The following is a 12,027-nucleotide window of genomic DNA, read 5'->3' on the forward strand; positions in this document are numbered from 1 at the left end:
TACTAGGGTATCCTTCATACAATAAGCATCGAAAGTTCACTTCGTAGTTCTCGTAAAATTCTATGAGTACTGCTAGCACTTTGAATGAGCCGAATACCACCCACCCGGTAAGCCAAGGCGACGAGAAGTCTTTATGGGGAAATGCTCGGCAAGATGTAAACACTTTGAAGGAAGCAGAGCATCTAGGTAAAGGATACTATACTAACGTATCACCGAACGAACTTAATCGTGAGCTTGAGAAGGCGGAGGAAGACAAATTTCTCGTCGAGCTGGACGATGGCGACGATCCAAAGAAGTTATCAACAGCATATAAGTGGTATATTACGCTCCTCGCTGGTATGCAGATCCTCAACGCGACGTATTCAAGTTCAGTCGTCTCAAGTGCCTTCTCGCTAATTGGCGAGGAATACAACCAGGTACAAGAAGTCGTCGTACTTACTGTATCACTATTTCTCGCAGGATATGTCTTCGGACCACTTCTGTGGGCTGTAATTGGCGAGCTTGTCGGTCGGAAGTTGACGTACATCTCTTATCTCGTTTTGTTTATTGTTTTCAATATACCCTGCGCACTCGCACCTAATGTTACCTGCTTAATTATATGCAGATTCATATGCGGTTGTGCTGCCGCAGCTTCCATGGTTACCTCAGGTGGTGTACTTGCTGATATCTGGGAACCTATCAGACGTGGTCGTCCAATGGCGCTCTACAGGTGGGTATATAACTTAAATGATACCTGCGTATTCTAATTATACTACAGTATGTGTCCATTTGCAGGACCTGTTTTAGGACCTATTGCATCTGGTTTTATTGTTGACTACGCCAGTGATTATAAGTGGATCTACTGGTCGCAAATGGTTTTTGGTGGATGCTGCCTCATAGGTGTTATATTTAGTTTCCCTGAGACAATGACACAGGTGATACTTATAAAGAAAGCCAAAAAGCTTCGAAAAGAGACAGGCGACAAGCGCTATCACACATTTAGCGAGTTAAATGCACCACCATTCAAGCAGCAGCTCAAAATAGCATGGCAGAGGCCCTTTAGGATGTTAGTACGCGAACCAATCCTGATAATTACGTCGCTATATATTGGTGTCGTATATGGTGTTCTTTACCTTTCGTTCGAAATGTTTCCGTATGTCTTCCGCGGAGATTATCAGTTCACCGTCTGGCAATCAGGCCTGACGTTCTGTTCGGTGGCTATAGGATTGTTGATTTCTTACGTCGTTAATTTGCTTTTCGATAAGCGATATTTGCGTATAGCCAAGAAGAGTATCCGCGAGACGGGTCAAAGGCCTGATCCGGAGATACGTTTCTTACCGGCAATTTTCATTGGCGGGCCATGCTTCGCTATCGGATTGTTCTGGTTTGCGTGGACGGCGGGCAGGACACACTGGCTCGCACCCTGCGCAGCTGGCGTTGTCCTAGGTGCTGGTGTCGTTCTTATCTTCATTTCTTTGCTTTCGTATGTTTCGGATGCCTACACTCTGTATGCAAGTAGCGCCTTGGCAGCAAATACCGTCGTTAGATCGATTTTTGGTGCCGTATTCCCCCTATTTGCTTTGCAGATGTTCGATAGGTTGACTATAAGTTGGAGTGGTACTCTTCTTGCCCTCATCGGATGTGCGTTGATGCCTTTCCCTGTACTGTTCCATCGATTTGGAAAGAAGATACGTAATAAATCAGACTATGCTAGGAAGTGAATTATCGTCATTACAATAATTAACGTATAGACTAATAAATAGTGTTACATGCATTTTTTCATTACATTATCACAATCCGTGTTGTAAAACAAAGGAAGAAAACAAAGCCTACCTACATCTAATTAGCCGATGGTTGTATTTCATATGAAAATTCTGTTGGTGCCTGCCACCGGTTATTAGCAGTAGTACCTCGATCATCAACGGCCAAATGTCAGATTATCAAACTTTGTTGAAATCAATAAAAGATAAAGGAATTGTTTTCACATCATCTAAAGATGTCGAAGCCGTTGTAGAATACGCAAGAAATGGGTGAGTATCATCGTGAATTTTGAAGCACTTTAGCTTATAACGACAGTGCGAGAATTCTCGTAGGATGTGAAAGCGAGGAATCAGCGCAGAAATTCCAAGGGATTGATAACGTTAAAACTAGTCAACTCAACGTCAGTGATTTCGGACAACTCGCATCCTTCTTTGACAACGCTCTGAAATATCTCGGTAACGTTGATATAATCGTAGCGAACTCAACACGTAGAGAAGCACAGAACATATTTAGTATTGAGAACAAAACTCCTACGAGTAAGTAGATTCAATTCATAGACAGTCCGCCTAAAGTCATTAGGTCAAAAACCAGATTTGTCTATCGTGAACAACAACGTATATGGAATTCTCTACACTGTACATACTGGTGCTAATGCTTTGAGAAAGAATCCAAGCAATGATAAGGCTATTGTTTTCGATGGTGATGGTGACGCTGGACCTGTAGACATCGAAAACGCGATTTTGCATGCTTCACTGGAGCCTGTGAGTAATGTGTTTATTTTCAATCTATCTCTAACATTCATAGAATTTCTCATGTACTCACGCTATGTTCACCTCAGGTGTTTCAGAAGGCTGGAGATCCAATATCATCAATCCAAAGCAGGCACTCGACAAAGATACACTCGCTACCGCTGAAAAGTACGACCTCACCGGTGTAGAAAATGAAAAATTCTCACGGAGGCATGCAATCCTCGTTGCAGCAACTATGCAATCCACGCCTGCCAGTGTAATCGTCGATGAGACCGGATTATCGTAGGTACCATTAAAATATCACTCATATCTAACCTTTCACAGTACTATACCTCACCCAATCATCAGAATGTACGGTATTGAAAAACTCAAAATGAGACTTCGCATATTGGGTAAAATTGCAGTAGCTGTACGCACCGGTAAGGTCAAGAAGTGGGCCACTGCTGCCTTAATTTTTGGATGTACAACAGCTCTCGCTCGTAGATTTTTATAGATTAATGTCATTAATTAGAAGATACACTGCATAATTGAATAAATGCGATGAGTGGAAAATACGTTTGTAACAACTTAGGTATCTCTTAAGTGTGTAAGGAGACTTCTCTTCGAGGAGCTGCTCAGTATGCATATATATCCTTACGTTGATATTTTCATATAGGTATCGCTAGGTTGGTCTGTAATCACTTCTAGTGACCCGAGAGATGCAAATGTGCAGTTACAATTCATGTTAATTGACACGAATGCCAATCTTTCCTTTTCTTTAGTTTACAAAATACTTCTAATTCTTTTGAGTGGTGGTAACGTTGAGACTATCAGAGTGTTGAACTATATATTGACACGCATCGTTGCGTAATCATATCAATTTGAATAAATAGTCGTCAATTTCACGATATCACAATGAATGGAGTGAACTTAGAAACATCTCATGCGATTCAGAAAGTCCCATCGGTTGGCAGTATGTCCTTCTTATTACCTTTCTCATAGTCTAAGGACCGACATCTCTAAAGCGGATGTAGTTCATGACAAGAAGCAGTATTCCGACCATCAACCTAGGGTGTATCTTGCAAATTTTACTCAAATTAACTGCTCTGAAAAGTTGGTATCATGAAATATGATGCATTTTATTTCATTTGAAAAAGTATAGTTTCTCTAAAATTTAGTAACTTACTTGAAACGAAGACTTAACCACGCAATATGATAAATTTAGGTGGTTTTACAATCAGTTCTTTGAAATTAGATCTCTGAAAATACTGTCTCTAATCATTTATAGCCATTTTGAAGTTATTGTGATTGCATTCCGATTTCAATTCGTGGTGGAGGTGAGAGATTAAACATTAATAGTAATGCGTAAATCATCTTTGATTGCCTAACTGCAACTTATGAGTATAGAATGCAATTACATCCTTATTTGTAGTAACAGTTGCCTAGATCGCCTGTTATCTCTCTGTGCCGTCGAAACTTACACGTTTGTTTTAACCACCACCTCGTAAAATGACAAATAACTAAAGCAAGAAGTGTAGAACATCAGTTTCAGTGTATTTGACATCTCTTGAATACTTGTATTGGAAGGTCAAACTTGAATTACCCTAGCAATCACTCTATGTATAGATCTAAAGTTGCACAATGGATAGGATCCGACAATTAGATTGAATAATCACCATAATGACACTTGACTTCAGCTTTTCGTTTCTGTTGAAATATATAGGAAAGCTCCAAATGAGCTGTATCATGTATTATACAGCAAATCTGTCAAATACCCAAGCTCAACAATGATTACAAAGCTTTTAATAGCGTAACTATTTATATGCAATGCAATTTCTATACCTAATGCGAAATATGGCTTCGTGTTATGCTAATTTTATTCTATCTCCTGTTCGAGGTATAATGACGGGAATACCTTGGTAGCAATATATCCTTTGCTCAACAGTAATACTATTGGACGGCACCGTCTCTGATATATATAGTTGCCTACTGAAAGGGCATTAAATGAGTTCCTCCTGTGTTCTAGGGAGTGATATAACAATGATGTTTTTGATATCAAGAAATGAAGGCAAATCTTATGCGTTTCAAGCGATATCAATATAGTATAAAACACGTAAGTATAGCCTCCTACTTAGATATAATCTGTATGCCATGCGAGACGACAGTTATAGGTTGCGTTTGTATAGAGATCGAAAACAACTTGGAGCTCAACGACGCATATCCCCATAATGGTAGCACGTTGAATCTCCCCTGATAGCTAAATATATCGCTGAGTTAGTGGTTGGGTGGCCATGCGGATGCTGAGCTTATCCGAGATGTTGCAATTATTAGAGAATGATGACCCTGTGGTATAATCTTGCAGCTCGCAATATAATGAAGCTAGTCGGGATTTTATGTATGTTGAACTGTCGCCACTTCATGGCACACCGGAGAGATGTGTCGATGCATCCAGAACTTATATACCGATCAGCGTAAGTGGCAAATCCGCTATATGCCGTCGTATACGCGTAAATCTATCTTACATATAGAGCATTTCTGTTCTGTTATCATAGCTTCTTGAAATGTGTCCATCAAGACGACAGAAGGAGAGTGTGGACGTGAATGAATTGCTATCGCCAGAAAGAGAACCGAGAAGATATGAGCTAATTGTTCTACAGCACCCAGAGATCGCTAGAGCTTCATCGTCTACCGAGAGAGATAGACGTGTTGTAGACCCACCTACGATTCTACAACTCAAGATATATGATAAAAAAGGCTTAATAGATGATAGGTAAATATTATGCGCTGTTTGCTTTCGTTTCTCATCTTTATAGCGCCCTAAGGTCACCATACTGGGTTGTACAGGCCTTATTACAAGGAAATTACGACAAACCAGCTTCCCAGTTGCTACAAGGACAGCTAACATCATCAGCGTCGTATGTTACAAATGGCTTCGCACATAGCGCAGGGTGTTACTTTTACTTCAGGTGTGCAAGTTGCTAAATTCTAGACGAATGTTAAATTCACTCACAGTGATCTTGCTATTACAGAACCGGGCGTTTATCATCTCAAATATATTCTCACCACTGTATATGCTTTTCCTGGTACAGCAAATGAGCTACCTGTACTTGCTGAATCATTTTCAAAACCTATCAGGGCATCTTTACCGAAAGACTTCCCTGGTATGTCAGGTGCGTGTTTCAATTTCATAAAACTCTTGATTAACATTCATAAGCATCATCAGAATTAGCGAAAAGTCTAGCGGAACACAGCGTTGGGCTATCCATAAGGAATATGGATTATCGTAATCGCTGAAATTAGAACTAATTATATCCAATAATGCTTATTTAATGATTTAATGAACAGAAGTGATGTCGTGGTATACTTAATATGTATTCATCATGTAGAATCAGCATTCGCATTTTAACTAGCTGACAGTTTTTCTATTTAAGACCGCTAGTGCAAAGTATGGATTTTACTGTGATCTCATCAAATATTCGGACGTCAAGTAAAAGTTTTTTCGTTTATTATACGGAATGCAAAGTAACCTACTGTATTCTAAGCGCCTAATAATCGTATACTATGCTAGATACTCCGCTATGTTCCAACTTTCGCGTCGAAATAACATGGGCGCGCATGTCGATCATCTTTATCTACCATAGGATTCTCTGTGTGAAGGTAAAAAGTAATAGCGCTCACTACTGTCTACGCTGATTTTGTATCATTTCGTTCAGATAAGTAGCTCTCTAAAGATATATTTGTATTTGAGACCTCGTACGGGAAAATACGGAAATATTCTAATGTTCAAGTATGTGCTTAAGCCTGAGAATATTCTTTAATATGTTTTGTAGACAATCCTTTATACCATTATTATGATATTCAAGGCTTGCAGATTGGCAGAAGCCCTCGCTTGATCGCTAAGACGACGACTATTCGGATGTTGTTTTAGCCATACTTTGAGATTACACTGTGTATTGTTGATGAATAACTGAACTAGAAACATTCACATAATCTCAACACACTATTCACCACATCGTGCTCTTCATTAATTAAATGGACCTTTGTATTTAAGTAGAACGTGTAAATGTTTACACGTAAGTTGCAAAGGTGTCTACGCATTGCTTACTATGAACATTATTGGGTTATAAGCCAATGGTAGAATCGATTAATAATAGTGTCGCACTTAAATCCGGTTAAAATTTGGTGAGTCGAACGGCAATTTCATCATCTTAAGGGGTGACAACCAGTCGATCCCCAAATTTTGAAACCCTAACTTAAAACAATTAACCAGGATGGCGAAGCTTTATTATAAAGACTAATACGATGTTATATCAATTAAATTTACAGATAAAAAATCACTGAGACAACTTTTGAGTAAAGATTAGTAGAAGTTGAAGAACAGTAATGAATGTAGTTACGCATTACTTTGATTATAATAATAGATTAGGAGTTGGTCCCGATCAGATCATTGCTGTATTTCATTCCAGTATTTAGGGTCCAACACGAAGTTTTCAATAACAGGCAATCATAGATAGAATCATGAGATGGTGACTTGGTTATTTATAATGCAACTCTAGTGACCTTAAATTACTCAGTATTTTCAATTATCCTGTAAAACACGAAGTGATGACTGGAAAGCAAAATCGAACATCAAAGCTATGCATTATGGTCTGTAATCCTCAGTACTAGGTATTTCTTTTAGATTTGCTGACTTATTCACGATATGGCTTTGAAACAGTCTCCAACATTGCATTTCAAACTTTGAAGAGTTCACATTGGCGCCCATAACCTTTGATAAGCTCTATCAAGTATATTTGATAGCGTGAACGTCAACACAATTACCTATTGAGCCCTTTAACTATCTCCTATTCTGTTTGACTAATATCCTTGCTAAAGCAAGCAATTAGGCGGTTGTGAAATTCTTCTATTAGTTATGATGTCCTGAACACGTGAAGTGGGTATTATTTGTGTACTGATAAGTCGGTTGCTTTGCTCCAATCTCGCTAAACTTCTTCTTCACGATCGAAGACGTAAGAGTGAGCGAGAGGCGTTTTAGTTTACTGTATATAATACAAGGAGTACAACTACTGAAGCTGCTTCTGCGCTCAAAATAGTCGCATATGCGTAAATTAGATATCAGTATCAATGAAATGCTTTCAATTGAGAAAGAACCGAGACGGTATGAATTGATAATATTACAACAGCCTGAGGTTTCTAGGAGATCTATGTTAAATGACAAGGAGCGGAGGTGTGTAGATCCACCACCCATTCTCCAATTGAAGATATACGATAGATATGGTAGATTGGATGATGAGTAGGTTTTTATAGTTCATCTTCTATAAATTTAACGCGTCTAAGTGCATTACGTTCACCTTATTGGGTTGTACATAGTAGTTTAGCCACTCACACCCCTCTGAGCACACCGCTCCAACAGTCTCAAATATTACAAGGTCTTCTTACATCATCAGCTCATTATTGTACGAGAACAGAAGTACACGACTCAGGCAGCTTCTTCCATTTTAGCGATTTGTCGTTCACAACGACAGGCGTATACCAGCTCAAATTTACACTGACTTCAGTTTACTCGTTACCAATACTTCTTGGAGAGTTACCAACACTTGCAGAAGCGATATCAAACCCTATACGCGTGTACACACCAAAAGATTTCCCAGGTATGGCTCAATCAACCCCTTTAGCTAAAAGTTTGGCAGAGCAAAGCGTTTTGATACCGATACGCAATGAAAATCATCGAATCAGACAATGATATGATGACGAACGCATTAAATGCAAGTAAAATCAAATGGTTGTTGTACTGCGATACACGAAGCACAAATAGATAGTGTATTATTAGTTAAGAGATGCCGTCATTTTCTAGAGGTGAAGGTTTTGCAATGTATGACGTGTACGACAGGCACGACTTATTCCTATGCACTTATAAGCAATTAAGTAACTAAAGTCCGTTACTTGAAGCAGTGTGCTTGAATTGTGTACTGTGCCTTCGGGTATTCGTCCCTCAGAATGAAAGAAGTGGGGATGATGGATTTACTGCTCCCTATATATAGTCTTCAACTTGTAAAACTGCAAAGTAATCTACAAGAAGGTCTTAATTACCAATATATCTAAAAGTATAAAATAGCTTAACGTGTCGAAACCAGAGCTGTCACAATTTCGAGGTAATAATAAGCCGAGCGCGAGCATCTAAACATCAAAGATACATTGAAACATATCTGTATAATTAATCAAGGAATATACCACGTGCTTGGAAACTAAGGTTCAAACTTAATGGATTTGGGCTCTAGATCATCAATTTCGAGGGCAAATTTTGAGCACGTTTGTTTGTTACTGTCATTAAACAGATGCACCAATTACCAAAGATAGCAATTCCTCCAGGTAAGGAATTTTTAAGTTCGTATATTGACGATCAGGATTTTTTATGCGTCAATAAAAGGCAGCGTATTGATTTGAGTATGATAGATCAACGTCATATAGTGACGCGCTGGGCAGATGAGCTATTCATATTGCTGTACCTACATAATGAGCGCCGTCTTAGGATAATCCAGAGTTTCACAACGAAACCGCTGGACTGTCGCTGTATTCTTCATATCAAGACAATGTCAGAGACGACTGCTAAGGATTTACTCAGAAGATTCACGAAATGGTTTAATATCAGATCAGTGGACTACAGGCGTGTATGTGCTTATGGCAAAGTAGGCGAATATAACAACATGAAAGAAAGTTACACATTGACACCACCACCATCTATCATTACTAGCACTGGTCAGTGGTCGATACATGGTAGTGCATCGCCAGCATACACCGTTGTAACGTCTTCAAGCAGCTCGTACACTACTCCGATCCCATACAAGCATAGCTCTACTGATAACAATGGGCGTCGCACGAATCTGCTCACTTTCAGCGGACAGCAATCTTTACACCAACGGTCATCGAATTCGATGTCTGAAGATGTCAAGCCTCCCTTCCTGAGATCAATTTCATCACCAAATCAGCAGGAGTTAGACAAGTGCAGATCAATAGGTCTTTAGCATCATTAGCATAATCTTAGCAGAAAACACCCTTTCAATCAATCTATAAGTAATATACATAATATCTATTTGGCATTTTTCATTATGATATCAAATCGAAGATGTATCAAACACCATTGAACACCATTCATGTTACTAGTTAACATCAACAAACGAGCAGGCTTTATATCTTAAAACTTTAGTAAGACGAATCTATTGAAAAGTACAAAATACATGCTCAAAGTCTAGATGGGGCGATTCCTTTCGGTGGGATTGGATAACCATTCTTGTCAAAGAAGATCTGTTCATCTGATCTGAAGGCCATTTGCAGACCAACACAGATCTTGCTAGCTTCAAACGCATCATCGATGTTGAGGGGGAGAGGTGTGTTGTCGAGGACTGCACTGGTGAATTCTCTCATCTCATTAGCAAAAGCGCCTCTAAATCTATCATAGTAATCTTGTGTGGTGAGCTTACGGTATCCGTGTTCGTCTGCTAATGTAACTCTGTTCATTGCATTGTCAGTGTTCACCTTGATCATACCATTTTCACCCGTAATTTGTGCCCAGCACTCATGACCATGAATTGCGGTTCTTGAAAGGTAAATATTGGCGAGCTTACCACTTTCGAAGACAATAGTGGCGACTGAATTGTCAGCATCTCTTGATTCTTTCAATCTGTGCATTCTTGCATTGTATCCAGCTGCGTAGACCTTCTTGACCTTCTCATTTGGACCCATGTACCATCTCATCAAGTCTACATCGTGGATACCACAATCAACGAGGATGGATCCGCTAACTTTCGAGTAACCGACGAAGAAATCGACAATTTCGGCATTGTACTGGTCATTAGTGACACCATAGTAATGGAATACATCACCAAGTTCGCCAGACTGGATTCTGTTGAATGCTTCCCTGTAGCTATCATCGAAACGACGAGACATACCGACCAAAATTTTCAAATGTGGGTTTCTCTTGGCTTCAGCGACAACTGGAGCTGCATCATCGAGGTTTACGGCGATAGGCTTTTCAAGAAGCAAGTGCTTGCCTGCCTTGATCGCTTTAAGAGCCAAAATTGGATGTTGGGTGGTGTCACTAGCTACCAAGATAGCTTGGATAGACGGGTCATTGATAACGTCTTCTTCAGAAATAAAGCGCCTATCATAGGTCAAAGAGTGCCATATTAGCTTAGATATGCACCCACTTAACATTTTCACCTAGGATCTCTTTTGATGCTTCGAGGACATCTTTACGTGGATCTGCGACTGCTACAAGCTGTGCTCGAGGTTCATTTACGACCTGTACTAGCAACTGTGAACAAAACGAAAGTACCGTGTTCTGATCTACGTACGTTTAAAGCGTGTCTAATTCCCATACGTCCAATTCCAAGGACACCGAAACGAAGTGGTTGGTTTGAAGTTGACATTTTTGTATTGTTTAGTTGATAGTTATTAAAAAAGAAGTCCAGTCTTATATAAAGGCTATTCCGACCAGTATCGGACAGCTGACTGAAAATCGGACAAGGATTTTCTTCCTAAGATAAAACTTCACGTGATTGTAATAATTTTAGATTATTACGTTTTCTCATTCTAGGTTATTGATTTTGGATATAGCTGCCATACCGGTAATAGGAAAAATCTACGTCATTATTGAAATCTAGTGAATTGAGCATAATAAAAGCGAACTATAAAAATGTACGATATATAAAGCTATCATTTCCGGAACTACATGCTTTAATGCTTCAACATCTGAGAACATCATTCGCTCAATATATACAAAACTACATGAGATTTTAGAATTGATATGGTCTGATAAAGATTCAATTAACTCTCATCAAGTACATAGCAGTCCTTTGAGAAGATTGAGTAGAGATATTTCCCTCATTGGTCTTTTATACACAGACGGTTAAGATTGTACATCAAGAAGTAGTTTGCAGTAAAAAGATGTCATAACTATCAATAATACAACAAATAAACACGGCAATAGGTTGAAATATTTCCGAGACTGAAATATACAAGGCATACAAAACCTGCGCTAATAACCTTGAGTGCACCCTAATGTAATGTAACCTATGGTGCTTCGCGTGAAAGGTTGCTTTACAGTATTTATTAACAGCATAAATTGGTTGACACACTCTCATGAACCCACCCTTCTGGATTTCTCGATCTGAAAATTCTCACATGTCACATCCAGACATTGTAAGTGTCAATAAAGCAAGGTAATCATATCGAATTTATAGATTATGAAACAAACAGTCTAAAGTCTAAGTCCAATCCTTATATGCTTCACTTGTTGCTTAACGACTACATACAAGCTTATCCGCGCCGATTTTTACTTCAGCACTTCCAGCACCTCTGCTTTCACAACATTCAACCATACCACCAGTGTTTATACCGTTAGCAAGAAGTGGAATACATTGAGTAAAGACCTCATCGAAGCGAGTGTTTTGATCAACTGCCGCACAACAGTCCTTGGTAATTTGATACTCTGTACAGCTTGTACCACCTTTGCTTGTACAGATTTCAGCAGGACCTCCCGCTGAGACTAAGGTTGCTGATG

General features: G+C 39.2%; 8 protein-coding genes across 8 annotated transcripts in view; 6 read left to right on the forward strand and 2 right to left on the reverse strand.

The window, feature by feature from the left end:
- Positions 1–29: 29 nt before the first annotated feature.
- On the forward strand, positions 30–6,191 carry WALSEDRAFT_59401 (MFS general substrate transporter). The gene is made up of 10 exons (XM_006956371.1): positions 30–709; positions 758–2,009; positions 2,056–2,276; positions 2,320–2,501; positions 2,545–2,771; positions 2,814–4,939; positions 4,999–5,238; positions 5,282–5,638; positions 5,683–5,839; positions 5,886–6,191. The coding sequence occupies exons 1-2, from the start codon at positions 63–65 to the stop codon at positions 1,698–1,700; spliced, it is 1,590 nt and encodes a 529-aa protein (XP_006956433.1). The 5' UTR covers positions 30–62; the 3' UTR covers positions 1,701–2,009; positions 2,056–2,276; positions 2,320–2,501; positions 2,545–2,771; positions 2,814–4,939; positions 4,999–5,238; positions 5,282–5,638; positions 5,683–5,839; positions 5,886–6,191.
- On the forward strand, positions 1,909–2,982 carry WALSEDRAFT_27229 (hypothetical protein; the record flags this gene model as incomplete). The annotated part of the gene is made up of 5 exons (XM_006956372.1): positions 1,909–2,009; positions 2,056–2,276; positions 2,320–2,501; positions 2,545–2,771; positions 2,814–2,982. 5 exons carry the CDS (start codon positions 1,909–1,911, stop codon positions 2,980–2,982), a joined length of 900 nt encoding a protein of 299 aa, XP_006956434.1.
- WALSEDRAFT_31260 (hypothetical protein) lies at positions 3,289–4,896 on the forward strand. Its single transcript, XM_006956373.1, has one exon. It carries the CDS (start codon positions 4,531–4,533, stop codon positions 4,720–4,722), a length of 192 nt encoding a protein of 63 aa, XP_006956435.1. The 5' UTR covers positions 3,289–4,530; the 3' UTR covers positions 4,723–4,896.
- Positions 4,950–6,179, forward strand: WALSEDRAFT_31264 (hypothetical protein). The gene is made up of 4 exons (XM_006956374.1): positions 4,950–5,238; positions 5,282–5,434; positions 5,481–5,638; positions 5,683–6,179. The coding sequence occupies exons 1-4, from the start codon at positions 5,030–5,032 to the stop codon at positions 5,760–5,762; spliced, it is 600 nt and encodes a 199-aa protein (XP_006956436.1). The 5' UTR covers positions 4,950–5,029; the 3' UTR covers positions 5,763–6,179.
- A 581-nt stretch (positions 6,192–6,772) lies between the features above and the next one.
- WALSEDRAFT_31265 (hypothetical protein) lies at positions 6,773–8,564 on the forward strand. The gene is made up of 2 exons (XM_006956375.1): positions 6,773–7,761; positions 7,806–8,564. Exons 1-2 carry the CDS (start codon positions 7,568–7,570, stop codon positions 8,209–8,211), a joined length of 600 nt encoding a protein of 199 aa, XP_006956437.1. The 5' UTR covers positions 6,773–7,567; the 3' UTR covers positions 8,212–8,564.
- Positions 8,565–9,058: 494 nt separating this feature from the next.
- On the forward strand, positions 9,059–9,490 carry WALSEDRAFT_67389 (hypothetical protein; the record flags this gene model as incomplete). The annotated part of the gene is made up of 1 exon (XM_006956376.1): positions 9,059–9,490. The coding sequence occupies one exon, from the start codon at positions 9,059–9,061 to the stop codon at positions 9,488–9,490; it is 432 nt and encodes a 143-aa protein (XP_006956438.1).
- Positions 9,491–9,663: 173 nt separating this feature from the next.
- Positions 9,664–10,897, reverse strand: WALSEDRAFT_59406 (NAD(P)-binding protein; the record flags this gene model as incomplete). Its single annotated transcript, XM_006956377.1, has 3 exons — positions 9,664–10,626; positions 10,673–10,767; positions 10,820–10,897. The coding sequence occupies 3 exons, from the start codon at positions 10,892–10,894 to the stop codon at positions 9,708–9,710; spliced, it is 1,089 nt and encodes a 362-aa protein (XP_006956439.1). The 3' UTR covers positions 9,664–9,707.
- Positions 10,898–11,764: 867 nt separating this feature from the next.
- The window catches only part of WALSEDRAFT_62446 (hypothetical protein), a gene marked incomplete at both ends in the record, with an annotated part of 579 nt that continues 316 nt past the window's right edge, over positions 11,765–12,027 (reverse strand). Inside the window, one exon of the mRNA XM_006956378.1 lies at positions 11,765–12,006. Within this exon, the coding sequence (XP_006956440.1) occupies positions 11,765–12,006 (242 nt within the window). The remainder of the gene's footprint in view (positions 12,007–12,027) is intronic.

Source organism: Wallemia mellicola (assembly GCF_000263375.1).
Source record: "Wallemia mellicola CBS 633.66 unplaced genomic scaffold WALSEscaffold_2, whole genome shotgun sequence".
In the NCBI taxonomy this organism is placed as follows: Eukaryota; Fungi; Basidiomycota; class Wallemiomycetes; order Wallemiales; family Wallemiaceae; genus Wallemia; species Wallemia mellicola.